This window comes from Camelina sativa, chromosome 9 (assembly GCF_030686135.1).
Source record: "Camelina sativa cultivar CO46 ecotype springtype chromosome 9, ASM3068613v1".
Lineage (NCBI taxonomy): Eukaryota > Viridiplantae > Streptophyta > Magnoliopsida > Brassicales > Brassicaceae > Camelina > Camelina sativa.
In genome coordinates, this window is record NC_141888.1 from 871,144 (window position 1) to 885,104 (window position 13,961).

Consider the following 13,961-nt stretch of genomic DNA (forward strand, 5'->3'; position numbering starts at 1 on the left):
AACAAAATAAAACATATGGCTAGAATTGCCTACCAAAATGATAAAAATCAATAATATTCAATAAAATTTTGGAGAGATAATTATAAATATAAGTAATATAAGGAAATCAAATTTAATTCTACAATATTCTAACAGATCTGATTCTTCTTTTTGACAAAACACATAGAATATTGTACTGGTATGATATGTTTACAAACCTGATAAATAACCTTAACTTTTGAAATCAATTCCGTCTGAATCTAGTTCATTCAAGTAATAGTGAATCATGCGTTAGGAACTAGTAAATTTTAATAATTCGACGATGAGCACTATCATATGCACGCTTCAAATGTTTAATCAATCAGCTTATGAGCAAACATTGTATAAATCTGTGGAAAAGGGAGCATCATTCAACATAAATATCCAATAAGTCACCTCTACAAACCTCATGTGGTTTTCCAGTTATAAAAAAACAACACAAAACCACATGATCACTTCTTTTTCTTACATCCACAAAAGGTAAGATATAAAGACTCCAAACAATGAAACAAATTCATGAAACGAACCCCAAAAAAAAATATAAGGTGGACTGAAGAAGAATCTCTCGTAAAAAAAAAAAAAAAAAACCCGACAGAGAGATCGAGATAGAGATAGAAAGAGAGGGATGGACACACGACCGCAGCTTTTCCCCAAGTTCCGAGGAAACTTGAAGGGTTACTAAAAAAGAGATATACAATTTTACAGGAGACAAAAGGGATCGGTGGTGTCCACACAAAGAAGAAGATGATGATGATGATTGTCGGGGATGGATATTATTTATTATTTATGATTACCAGGTTGGTTAAAGCTGTAATTGACCAGGGCCTTTTCTTGAAGATCTTGATGGAGGTCGATTGTTGTCTGCAACTGATGATGATGTCGAGGAAGGTGGTGGTCGTTGTTGTTGTTGCTGCTGCTGCTGTTGTTGTTGTTGTTGTTCTTCAGATCTCCTCACCTCCTAACAGATCAATAAAAAGCACCATGAGCCTATCTATGTCTAATAACATTCAACACTCCAAGCCTTAAGATAAATGTGCTGCGTTCTGTGTACCTTTGATGTAGAAGAAGAGGAAGTGTGATATGAGTAGTTCACTCTAGTCCTTGCCTGGCCACGATGCAGATTCTGTACGTTCTCAAACTGTTGTAGCCGCGCAGAAAAATTTATTCCTTGGTGAGAACTGTTGCTATTATCTTCTTCTAAGTCACCGTCCTCGTTTTGATTCATATACTGAGAGAAAGGAACTCCTGAAGTTGCTCTTCCTATTTGGTTTCCAGTACTGAATGAGTACGTTGGCACAGTTTTGAGTCTTGTTCTAAGTATCTTGAATGCCGCGCTTTGCTGTATACATAAACAAAACCAGGAGTTAACAACTTTTTTTAAAGAACACAGCAAGTTTCCAACAAACCAAATAAGTCTGTTTCTTCTTTTCTTTTCGTTTTACCTGGGGAAGTAACATTAGAAGACCATAAAGTGTTTTCAGCAACCATGTGTACCTTCCTGGTTCAAGAAGCTGCAGAAGAAAAAAAGGTTTTGGTAGCAACGAAAGAATCCATAAAAGGAAACGGATAGTTTGAGATAATTCAAGCAAACCTGCAACCTAAGGTAAGTAAAGATTGGAGTTTCGAGAAGCCGGATCAATTTATCAAGCTGTACTAGAAATTTGACATTGATGTCTTCTTCTACCAAAGATTGAATCACGACACTCGCATGCTGGTAAGCCTGTTAATAATTCCGTTTTTCTCGATATTCAATACAGATAGTCAAAAGAATCATATCGTGTTAACTTTACGTTTCTTGTTGTTTTTTTACCTGAGCTAATAAGCAGAGGCTTATAATTGCCATGGGTGAATGGCACCATGAAGTATACAAGGCAACAAAAAGTTCTTTCCCTTCGCGATTGACGAGTGAACCTTTTAATAGATCTCGTAGTTTCGATAACTCCGGGGAAGTAAGCAAAATCAAATTCAATGCCTGAAACATAAAACAAAAAGGCAGTCTAGTGATTAATAACTCAAAGTGAGAAAAACCCAGTCAACTCTCAAAGGGCTAATATAAACCACGCAGACAAAAACAATCAACTCACTGTACTGACCTTAAAAACATTCCTTAATTGAAGATATCTAGGAAAAGGAGATAATACCTGAACCATGGTAGAGGCAAAGTCAAGATTATCTTCTCCCTCAAGAATTGTTGAGAGCTCTCGGTAGACTCTTTCGGCATCCAAAAGTACACACATTCTTCGGACGATAAGGGCACCACGCCTGTATAGAGAAATGTTTTGGCCAACTAAATAAATATGTTCTTTCCAGCAACTTAAAAGGCAGATTATTAGATGCAACTAACCTTTCCAAAAGAGAATTATCAGCTCGGAAATTGTGGACTAGAAATACAATGAGCTGGCGAAAGTGTTGAGGATCTTTTGCTACACCAGCATGAACCTCCAGAACCAAGAGCACCACCTAAAGTATATTTTCAAGTCCAGATAGTTCAAATATCAAATAAGTTCATTACCAGGCAAAACCAAACCTACATATCACAGAGTTCAACAACCAATCAAACAAACAGTCAGGGAATAAAACTTACGTCGTCAGAAGAATCAGATAGTGCTTTTAGAAGGGTGTCAAATATGTCATTCAGGAAGCACAGGACCTGTTACAAGATTAGCAATTTAGTTATATAGCAACAAACCAAAAGGGCAAACTTGAAAAGAATGATGCCCAAACAAAAACCAGTTTCTTTACCTCTGTACGATGCTTGTTTAAAAGTGTTGATATCCAATTCAATGCTTCAATTCGTGTAGCCTCAAAGTCACTTGATAGCTGCCTGCTCGATGGAAAAACTCACAAATCACAAAAACAGGCGAGATTTTATATCATTCAAAAGGAAAAAAAAACAACGATAGAGAAAAACTAACCTCCTTGCAACAGAGAGAATTGCGCCAACGTCAAAACCATCCGAGGGTTCAACATGAATTGAACGAAGTTCTTCATTGGTTTCACGAGCAACCTTGTGGGAAGAAAATTGAAAAAACAAAGAAAGTGAAAAGTTGCAAACAAAACCTACAGTATCAATTACCGGGGAGGAGGAGAAGCACACTTACCACCCTAATTTTCTCTTCTTTGTCAGATATGCAAGGCAAAATAGCCCCAAGAATATCAGCATAATAACGCACGAGCTGGTCACCCCCAAGTTTTACAAACTCGTTTATCTACAAAAGACATTTAATAAAAAGCAGATATTCTTAGTATATGAATCTCCTGAGAAGTCAAAGTACCCATATGTGTAACTGGAAGAGGCCAAGAAGAAGCATGGTTTTTTCTGCTTACCCACGTGATGGCTGTTAATCGAGTAAATTCATCAGGAGAAGCAGCCCTCTGCACCAGTATTTCAGCCATGCGACCATAATCTACAGACTTCAACAGTAGCACCGCTCGAGTCAGTAATTTACCAATGAAACATAAATATTGTCTTTAAAAAGTAGACGAGCTAACAAGAAAAGATAGACCTCCAGAAAATTAGTTGAGAAAAGGAATTTGCTAGCAGGATTTTTTTTCTTAGTCCAAAAAATAAGGCCACAACAGAAGTCTTACTGGTGAATTTTTTATCTCTTGAAGAAACTCTGAAAGAGCTGAATCAGCTTGTTGTCGTATTTCATGACTAGAGTCGCTCAACATATTGAATAACCCTGAAATTCAATGACAAGTTGCGTCAGCTGACACACAAATAACAAAATATACATCAAGCTGAAGTTAGCACAGTGCAATTACCATCTAGAAAGTCAGGCAGAAACCCAAGCATATCAATGTCTGGAACACTATCAAGAACAGTGATCCATCCTACGAGAAATTGTCGTACATAAGGGTTTAGAACGTTCATGCGCTCTTTTAAAAGAGGTATGAATTCCTCAATACTGCAAAAAATCCAAATCCAAAAGAAATGGAGCGTCAAGTAAAGTTAATAGTGAGAGATATAGTTTTGATACACAGACCAAAAAAAAGCTAACTAGACAAACCTGAACTGATCACTTTCCGTCACAATATCCTGCTTTACAAGGTTTTAACTCTAATTCAGCGTAATGTTTAGAATCAAAATATCATGTGTGAAGAAAAAAAACTGTCCACACCTTAACAAGGCGATCCAAAAGATGAGCAGCACTTTGGACATTGGCATCAGAATCTGCTGAGAGTTTGCACAAGGCATCGAAAATCTTATTGAAGAAAATAATGAAATCGCCTCGCACAACCTGTAGTAGTAAACCAGAAAGAAAAAAAAAGGCAACTGTGCATCAATCACATAGAAGAATGAAGTGAAACACATGGATACTACTAGTAAAATCTTTACCTTTGCAATGTTATATAGAGCTTCACATGCATAGTACCGAACTCGGCTATCTTGATCAGAAAAGGAATTAATCACAGGTGGCACTATGTGCTTCACATGCCATGAATGAAAAAAGAAAAATTAGAAAACGTTTTCATAATCCAAGAAAGAAAGTAGACAAATACCATAGATGGATTTATACATAGAAAGCTTTTCAAATCTTACTATGAGCAGATGATAGATTAACTATGTGTTATATATAGTGCATATGCTTGAACAATTCACACTCCATACATATATATATATATATATATATATACCTCGAGATATTGAGCAGCTTCTGTAGACAAACCAACAGTAACAGCAGCTAAGCCAATAAGACCACCCTATTATTATACCAAAAAAAAAGAAGAGCCAATGATCAAAGCAATTTCACAAAGGAAAAAATCGGATCTAAGTAGAGAAACGCAAATGCAAATTGGGGGAGACCTTTCTATGATTAGCTTGAGGGGATTTGGCAAATTCCTTAATCAACATCTCAATGACTTTGGAGATCTTGTCATGATCACCCGAAGAAGTTAGATTCTTCACAATATTCTCAAGCTACAAAATCGAAGATACAAAAAAGAAACTATCATCATCTCAGAAAAACAATTGAAAGACAAAGTAAGGAAAAACCCTAAAAAAAAAAAAAAAAAGAGAGGCAAAAGAAGATAAGCGATTGAGAAACCTCAAGGGCAGCATTTTTGCGCTTCTCATAGAGTTTATCGGAGAGATTGCGATGAACAGCGGCCGGAATCGCAGAAAGAGCGTCTGACATCTCTCTCTCTCTCTCGAAACCAAGAAATCGCGATCGGAGAAGAAGAAGAAGAAGAGCGGATTGGATTATTGAACGTCAAAGACGAAATCAAAATCAGATCTGGTCAAAAAAACAAAAACGATGAACTCATCTGTGGCTACCACCACTTGTTACTCCCGTTTCTCGAATTCGATTTCTGGAGAAAACTATTTTCCTGATTATTATTTTTTATTTTTTTTCCTTAATCCTTAGTGGATTTTTTTTTTTTGGTTTGTGTAAAAAAAAACGAACACACACAACACAACTGATGTATTTAGAAAAAGCTTCAGAAAAAAAAATTAATAAAGAAGACAAGTGAAATGTGCATGATCAGCTGTTTGTTAAATGACAAATCCACCCTTATTTGAGGAACATACCAACGTGGATAATATCGGCATTTTACTAGAGTTGTATTTTATTTTCCATTGGTTTTTGATTAGCAAGCCACTATGGTGTGTAAACTGTATAAACTTAATCCAATAAACCATAATTATGAAAACTACCATTCTAGAATCTAGATGTTTATCATAGCCATAATTTTGGGTCTAGCAATTTTTGTTTCTCAAAATCTCTAACGTTATCTCTTATTATGGTTTTTTTCGTCTTTAATTTTGCCGTGGATAAGACGAATAAACGACAATTATGTTTTACTCCATTTGATATGCTAATTTGCATAATTCTAAAAAAAATATGAGTTTTATCATCAAAACTAAAAGCTACGGTGAAATTTCTGTCCACTTATTAACGAATTCAACATTCAATAAAAACAAAAAAGTATCAAATCAAATGTAACATTTTAACCTTATTAATACAAACGCATATTGAAAAGATCATACGAATTCATGCATGGACGACTATGGACGTGGAGTCTCCTTTTATTTCTTGTTTTTTTTTTGTCGTCTGATAATACAAATGCAGAGGAAAGGAAAAGATGTTATAAATTAATCACATAATTAAGCTCGTATTAATTTACGAATACTGTATATATATGTGCGTAACGAATCTGCCCGTTGATTGAGGATAACATGTGTTAACTCACACGTAATGTAAAACAGAGCAAAAACGAAATAATAAAATGCAACTAATAAATTTTGAAATCATAATGTATATATCTCCTTGACTTGGAGTTCAATGATGCGGCAGAAGTTTGATCTTGAAGGCATTATTAGTAAATATATATATATATATATATATAAAGTGTACTTTTACTCACTCCTGGTACTGTCACGTCATCACCACTATTAGTTAAGTAAAACCATCTTTCTGAAGCCCAATTTTAAGCGATAACCCAGTAGTAAGCAAATCCTATTTTTTTCCTTAATATATATTTTAAAGTCCATTACGAGTCCATCAATATTACAAGTGTGTGTAATATGTATGATCTTCGAATAAAACCTTCTTCCATGTATCTTCTCCACTCCGCTTCCGTTAATGTCCGACCTCAACCGTCCCCCCATCTTGATTCCGTTCTATCACCTTAAACGTTTTCAATCTTCTTCATTCTTTCTTTACTCGCTAATTCTTCAAACCCTTTCACTATCTACATCGAATCATCTTCTTCTGAAACGGTAATTCAAGGCATATCAATGCTCTCTCATTCAATTCAAGGCCGACTACTTTTTTTTAATTGGTGCAAGGTGAAGTCCTATATAATATCCTCTTCCCCAATTTCATGCCTCTTACAATTTCATTACTCTCTCTTTCTCTCTCAAACTCGAGCCCCCCCCCCCCCCCCCCCCTCCTTCGATCTACACTCTCAGATTCTCTTTCCCTCTCTCTCCTCTCTCTCTATTTCTCTCTCACTCAGGCGAGCCAACTTCTCTCTCTCTTCCTCTGTCTCTCTCTGTTTTCATCTCTCTCTCTCTGAGTATGTGTTGTTTCTCTTAGCCGATTTGGATATACTTTTTTTTTCTTTTCATGTTTTCTTGGCTTTGATTCGATTACTCTCATCGATTCCTTCCAATGTTGCGTATTTTCTTGGCTTCGATTCGATTATTCTTATCGATTCATCTCTATCTCTCTACTTTATGTTGTAAAATTGGAATTGAAAAGTATTGATTTTTTATTTCTTGAGCAGGAAAAAATTGATTGATTAATTGTATCCTACTCTGGATGGAGTTTGATGGGTTTGTCTTGGTTGGTTTTTTCAGGTCTTTCGAAAAATGGCTGAATCTTCCAATGTCGTTCATGTTCGCAATGTTGGTCATGAGATTTCTGAAGTAAAGATATTTAAACCCTCTTCTTCCTCTCTTGATTGTTGTATTTAACCCTTTTTTCGTATTTGTCACCAAGCAATAATTTGTTTTCTACTTGTTTGTTTCATCAGAATGATTTGCATCAGCTTTTTCAACCATTTGGGGCTTATAACTAAGCTTGTCATGCTCAGGGCAAAGAATCAGGTTTCTCTACTTAAAAACTCTACTTTCTTGTGCTTTCTCTCTACTTATGGTTTTTAACCCGAGATTACTTTTTTTTTTGAAAGACTCTTCTCCAAATGCAAGATGTTCCTTCAGCAGCCAGTGCCCTTCAGTTTTTTACTAATGTGGAGCCAACTATAAGGTTTGTTTTCTGACCACTCAATCACAGTCCTTTTCTCCTATCTTTGTTGTTGGCTTTTGTTTTTTTCTGACCTTTCGTTGCAATTTTAGAGGTAGGAATGTATATGTCCAGTTCTCTTCTCATCAAGAGTTGACAACTATAGAGCAGAATATTCATAGACGGGAAGATGAGGTTTGTAAATGTTACCCCATTCAGTTAGCGTCATTAATTTTACATGACAAAGCATGTTGTTTTATATTTATGTCAAATGAGGAGCTTACATCTCCCTTGTGGTTCTTAACCGTCACTTCATCTTTTCTTTCTATCTTCTTTCCGGCTATTGTCTGACTGGTGGTTTGCTGTGGGATGGTGGATTATGTACAGCCGAATTGTATTCTCTTAGTCACAATCTATCACATGCTGTATCCAATTACTGTTGACGTGCTGCATCAAGTTTTTTCTCCTTATGGATTTGTCGAGAAGAGAGAGAGAGAGTGAAAGACATGGCTTTGAGGTTTAAAGAGGCCAAAAAACGTAAGAAGAGCCTCAAACTTCATGAGTTCCTCGAGAAGGACAAGGACAAGGATAAGGGGAACACGGATTTGAAGAAGAAGCAGAGGAATAATGTGAAGCGTCCAAACTTTGATCATTACTCTCCCCAACAACTTTCTCAATTGATTCAGTCCTTAGAACGGACTATCTCTAAACTGCAAGAAAGGCTTCGTTTTGTTGAGGCGCAGAAACAGAGGAACGCGAACATGGTTCGGATGAACCAACAACCCTTGAATCCTAGCAAGTTCTCGCTGTATATGTACAACCGTGAAGATGTTACCCTCTCCTAGCTCCCACTCACTGCTTCATATTCAAATCAACTCACCAATTACCAAAATCGCTTGATGAAGCAGGAACCTTATGGTTATAACAGTCATAACATGTGTATGGACAACATGATTACCAACACAAACTTTCAACATCCCTACGTCTCAACAACACAAGACTACTCACAGTTACTTCCAGTGCAAGCATCTGCAGTAAATAACTTCGGGTTGAAGAATCACTTGATGCAGCAGCAAGAGCTTTATGGTTCTCATGACAACGTTCTGCGACATCCTTATCTCTCAGACACAGTTCCACATGAGTTCTCTTCTAATCTCCAGAACAACCCTTATGGTGAGATGGTCGGAAACACTAACTTCTCTCAAGATACGTTTTCAAGCTATGATACGGGTACTCTGCCTCATACATCTTCTCTGACATCTCTCCACACCAGTCCTAACAGTTATTGTCTTTCTGATAACAAAAAGCTCTCCTGAAGTATAGAAGTTGAAGAAGCTATTAGCTCCCATCAAGAGTTAGTCAATGGTGAAGTAGCACGAAGATCAGAGATAGTGGAACTGTTTCTGCGTATTCCTCTTGCTACAATTTTTAAAGTTTTTGAGTATGATTATGACTGAAAAACAGATTTATCGATCCGTGAAGATTTTGTTTTGAATTTTAATTTTATGCACATCCTATTATGATTGTTTCAGTTGTAATGAGTTAACAGATTCTTTCCATAGCCCATTCTCTTTAGGATATATAGGGATGTTAATTTGGGTGTAAAACCCCCATTTAATTTATGGGTATATGTAAAAAATTTTACCCATATAAACCCATATATCAAAAATAATTTAAATGGAATAAAATGGGTTTACCAGCTAAACCCAGTTAGTAAATGGGCTTTTACATAATCATACGGGTACCCATTGAGTTTTCTTTTTTTGTTTCATAAAACAAAACGTTGTCGTTTTGCCTTAGGGTTAAACAAAATTTTCCCCAATTCGATGCCAAAGCTGAGATCCTCTCTTTCTTGCTTTGTATGTTCGATCGGTTTGATTCCGTGACGAAGCTCGCTCTTCGCTGTGATCGGAGGTCTTTTAGCTTGAGGATGAAGCTTTGGTTATGATCTTGGTTCGTTGCTCGAATCTGACTCGAGTCAAGCTTCGTGGTTGTCGCGAGATTACGGATCTAGGTAAGAGGATTTTTAAAAAATTGAGACTGATTGAGATAATCGTCAGTTTGATGTGAATTTTGAATCATAATGTTGCTAATTTAGAATCATAATGTTGCTAATTTGATGTGAATTTTTTTAACCAGGATCTCTTTGAGCTTGAAAGATGCATTGAATCTGGTGTGAACAAGACGAAGACACAATTAGATATCTATTTGGCTGAGCCGAGGCTAGAGTGGAAAGCATTTCCCAATTTAGATGTTTTGAGCTACAGGAAAAGTAACCAAGGTTGACTTGGGGACTTAGCCTTGATGGCCCGTGATGTTCTCAGCATCTCCATTACTACTGTAGCCTCAGAATCAGCTTTCAGCATTGGAGCTAGGGTGTTGACTCCTTACAGAAATCGTCTGCTGCCAGAAAAGGTTCAGGCTTTGCTTTGTACGCGTCATTGGTTAAGAGGCTTTTCAGACTATGAAGGTAAATGTCTCAAACTTTAGACTTGAGACTTGAGATTATTAATATCTAATAAAAAGAGAGTTTTGTTGTTTTGTGTATAGATACGATTAATGTTGTGGGTGTTTGGTTTGTGAAACTTTGATCATTGTGTTGGTTGTTTTTATCTTGGATAACTTGAAGTTCTGTTTGAGTGTTGGAGTTCTCTATTGTCATGGAGTTTGAGTTTGTTTGAATGGTACAACAGTGTGTTGTTTGGATTAAGTAAGTATCTGGTCTTAAGCTTGATTCATTGCTAAAGCATTTTGTTTCGTTGTAGAATCCGGCGAACAAGAGGGAGATACACTGCGACAAACCAAGAAAAACTCTCTAGACCCGTTTGAGCTTTTGGTATGTTAACAAACCAAGAAACAAAACTCTCTTTTGATCCCTATCTACTGGAGAATACTATGTAGTTCGACAAGTTTGTCTTAATATTAATATCGTGATTTTGTGAGAGTTTGAAGCTTTTGTCATAGAATATTTGTTATTTGAAGCTTTTGTCATAGAATATTCTCATTTTCCATTTGTTTCAAAAACATAACATATGTTTCAGATTTGTATTCTGCTACTTAGCTTATCAAAGATTATACCTTTTCAAACATAGACAATATCAAGTAAAACATGTGTTCAAAGAGAGTATAGTTAAATGGGTTCGATAGGTTAAATAGGGCCATGTATATTTAAGTGGGTATAGTTAAATGGGTTTCAAATATATATTAGCTTAAATGGGTTTATACTTAAATGGGGTGGGATTAAATGAGATGGGTTTAAATGGGGTGGGTTTACCCAAATTAACATCCCTAAGGATATATACCAATCGACCCGATCCAAAAACAACAACAAACAAAACAAAACACAATTTTCCGGTTATGATTTCCATAGGCAAATCATTAAACCTAGGTAATCTTAACTGGAAATTTGGTATGATTTTGATTACAATTGTGTTCTGTTTTTTTGGTCTGCCAGAAAATCAATTGGTTAAAACGTTTTCTAATGGCCCATTAATAAAGAGCTTCCATGTACTTTAATTTCAAAGCCCATTTAGTTATATTGGATAGACTAAACGTTCTTTTCATTAAGTTATCCACACGCCTTATAAAAGCTAAACCAACAAAATTTATGAGATTGTGGGTTTTCGTATACCTCTGTTTTCTAGATTGTGGTTATTGCTCTAGAACAAAAAAAAAAAACAGAACATGGTGTGCTGTCAGATATTTCCATCTTTTATGCTTTCTTCTTCCTGTTTACATTATTTGGTATTACATTATTTGGTATTACAAAGCAAAAAGTGATCAATGCTAGAAAAATATCAAGAAATCGTTACACAGAGTCAATGTACAAAAACTAGAGTGCTACTACATCACATTGGCAGAAGTCCAACCAACTATCATCTGCACCCTCAATGATATGGAGACTAGATGCAAACACTGCTACTACTTCAAACAAATGATCAAATTTGTCTTTTTGTTAACTTAAGGCAAAAAAATAAGCCTAACAATTGTTATCATCTTCTACAAATTTCGAACATTCATAATAAAGTCGTTGTTTTCCTGCTTTATAAACAAAACCTCCGCCTCAATAATAATATAAACAATACAACAAGCTCAATTAACTGAAAGTAAACCAAAAATACAAAATAAAGGGACAAAATCATAAATTAGCCAACAAGTTACCATGAAAACAAAACACAACATACAAGATCAACAAATATTGAAGAGAGGACCAACAAACTATCTCTAAAACAGGTCTACAAGACTTACGAACAGCAGGAGATACACATATGGAAAGAGGTCTTATGATTCAGCAATACTTATACCATTTAAATGTCTGGTTCGTAAAACAACCCTCCTTTAAAATAAATGAAAAAACTACTCAACTGAAAAAGTTACAAACACATACATAGATTCAGGGAAACACAAGTAACAATTAAATTAACATTACTCCACAAAAATTGAGGAAACCATTACCAAGCCGGGAAAAAAATTTCGACCTACACACACCATTAGTTGAAGGAAAAGATGCTAATATTCAAGTTTCAGATAATCTACACATTAGACCTAGATTGATTGACTTACTAAACCAGCTAACATAATAATAAACCTCACAATTTTTTATGAACAAACCGTCATAGAGGCAAACATTTAATTTAACAACAAACAATTCACATCCAATCCAAACCCAAACTCTAGGGACGAAAGAAAACAAAATTAAAACAAAAAAACAAAAATACAATTGAGAAATTAATTCTGAAATGAAACAAAAAAAAACAAAATCAATAAAAGGCCAGATTTGAACACCTACAAACACTTTACTGGAACGAAACCAGCAGGGAAGACTGAATTACCCCGTACGGATGCGAAGCGCAGAGAGATAAATTGTGCATCATGACAGGGATGAATGAAGAAGGATTAGCAGGATGAAGGAAACACTTCCAAAAATCTAACTGTACTATAGATCGGGAAAATTATTTCTCACCTATCCGTTCACGCGAGATGATATTTTCACAGGGAAGAAAGCAATTCCCACATCAACGACAAACCATTAAAAACATAACGGCCCAACAAAATTCTATGTATTAAAGAAAATAAGGCCCAACATCAGACAGACCGAAAAACAATAAAAGATTACACAATTGTAAGTAATTGAACTGGCAAAACATTTGTCATAACAAAACCACAAACTCATGAAAAAACTACTACCCCAGGTTAATTATTTTTAAAAAAAAATTAAAAGAACATTACCTACAACCATATCTAATAAAACCCAAAAAAAATGGAACGACAAAATGAGAAATTATATTAATAAACCAAAACTAACGACTAAAGCAAAAAAAACAAACAATAACTATACAAAACTTTACTTCTAGATATATATTTTTTCTGAATCGAACGAAATATCTTCATGATTAAAATAAATTAAAACTTTCAAAAATATTTAATCTAATACAAACTTGAAAAAAATACCAAAAAAACAACAAAAGAACAAAGAACAAAACACGGACAACATAACTATACGAAAATAGGGAAAAAATAAATAAATAATAAACTAACAAAACAACTAAAAAAAAAAACCTCATCAAACTTCCGCGCGTAGCGCGGATCAAATGCTATTTGTAATTAAAGCTTTGTGGAGAATAGAGAGAGAGCTTGAACTGAAGAAGTTTGATTGATTGCTCTTTTCGTCATGATGTAAGTCAGTAACACACAATTTTTTTTCTGGATTTGGCCCACATTAACTCACAAGTCATATAATTAAAACGAAATGTAGGTCTTTTGTCCCACATCGGTCACTCTACTCATTTTGTGTTTGTTTATATATGACACCAAATGGAGTGCATACCGTCGAGCTAAGTAACGAGAGCTTGTAACCCAAGTGGGGACTATAAGATGGTGGGACACTAGTTCGGTTCCTCAGGTCGGTCCTGGTGTTGGCATGTTTCTGAGCTGCCCAGTCCAAGCTGTGAGTAGTCCGTGTGGGTTGAGCGAAGGCTTGGCTCAGGCGGGTTCTAAAGTTGGAGGGCAATGCGTGAGGCTGGCTTCACAGAGCAGCGATTACTTCCCGCTTACAGCAGTGGACGGATTACAGCTCAGCGCCGCCCAGAACCACTATGGCCTGCTGGTTCGACCTCAGCTGAACCACCATTTTTTTTCCCCCTCTTTTAAATTTACATCGTTTTAAGCCATTCACAATTATGCTTTTTGTTTTGGGATTGGTTAGGGTTTATGCGTTAAGAGAGAACACATACAATGACCAAAAGCTAT

General features: G+C 35.7%; 1 protein-coding gene, 1 long non-coding RNA gene and 1 other non-coding gene across 6 annotated transcripts; 2 read left to right on the plus strand and 1 right to left on the minus strand.

Annotated features, from left to right (window-relative positions):
• Nucleotides 1–367: 367 nt before the first annotated feature.
• On the minus strand, nt 368–5,509 carry LOC104710098 (protein VAC14 homolog). Of its 2 annotated transcripts, none has more exons than XM_010426641.2 (20): nt 5,070–5,509; nt 4,829–4,942; nt 4,660–4,725; nt 4,361–4,450; nt 4,143–4,262; nt 4,032–4,060; nt 3,787–3,929; nt 3,610–3,704; nt 3,346–3,432; nt 3,120–3,227; nt 2,934–3,025; nt 2,761–2,842; nt 2,603–2,668; nt 2,363–2,478; nt 2,160–2,280; nt 1,829–1,990; nt 1,610–1,738; nt 1,461–1,529; nt 1,070–1,357; nt 368–976 (listed from the first exon to the last, which is right to left on the minus strand). In XM_010426641.2, exons 1-20 carry the CDS (start codon nt 5,157–5,159, stop codon nt 821–823), a joined length of 2,223 nt encoding a protein of 740 aa, XP_010424943.1. In that variant the 5' UTR covers nt 5,160–5,509; the 3' UTR covers nt 368–820. The 2 variants fall into 2 exon arrangements, with proteins under 2 accessions (XP_010424943.1, XP_019085920.1); XM_019230375.2 differs by having other exon boundaries at nt 4,032–4,063; nt 5,070–5,453.
• A 1,017-nt stretch (nt 5,510–6,526) lies between these two features.
• On the plus strand, nt 6,527–10,801 carry LOC104710099 (polypyrimidine tract-binding protein homolog 3). Of its 3 annotated transcripts, XR_754918.3 has the most exons (8): nt 6,527–6,814; nt 7,328–7,396; nt 7,504–7,576; nt 7,660–7,736; nt 7,826–7,907; nt 8,100–9,726; nt 9,852–10,182; nt 10,478–10,801. It is a non-coding gene; the product is annotated as a polypyrimidine tract-binding protein homolog 3 (long non-coding RNA). The 3 variants fall into 3 exon arrangements; XR_015566630.1 differs by lacking the exons at nt 9,852–10,182; nt 10,478–10,801 and having other exon boundaries at nt 6,530–7,044; nt 8,100–9,273; XR_015566629.1 differs by lacking the exons at nt 9,852–10,182; nt 10,478–10,801 and having other exon boundaries at nt 6,530–6,745; nt 8,100–9,273.
• Nucleotides 10,802–13,540: 2,739 nt separating this feature from the next.
• Nucleotides 13,541–13,846, plus strand: LOC147937541 (signal recognition particle RNA). Its single transcript, XR_015567585.1, has one exon.
• The last annotated feature ends 115 nt before the right edge of the window (nt 13,847–13,961 follow it).

Bases quoted from the DNA above. Each gene is read 5' to 3' on its own strand.
- LOC104710098 (XM_019230375.2), bottom strand. From the start codon at position 5,159: ATGTCAGACGCTCTTTCTGCGATTCCGGCCGCTGTTCATCGCAATCTC. The intron at 3,705-3,786 runs GTAATTGCACTG...ATTGAATTTCAG, and splicing joins TCTGCCTGACTTTCTAGATG to GGTTATTCAATATGTTGAGC. The intron at 2,843-2,933 runs GTTAGTTTTTCT...TCCATCGAGCAG, and splicing joins ATTCTCTCTGTTGCAAGGAG to GCAGCTATCAAGTGACTTTG.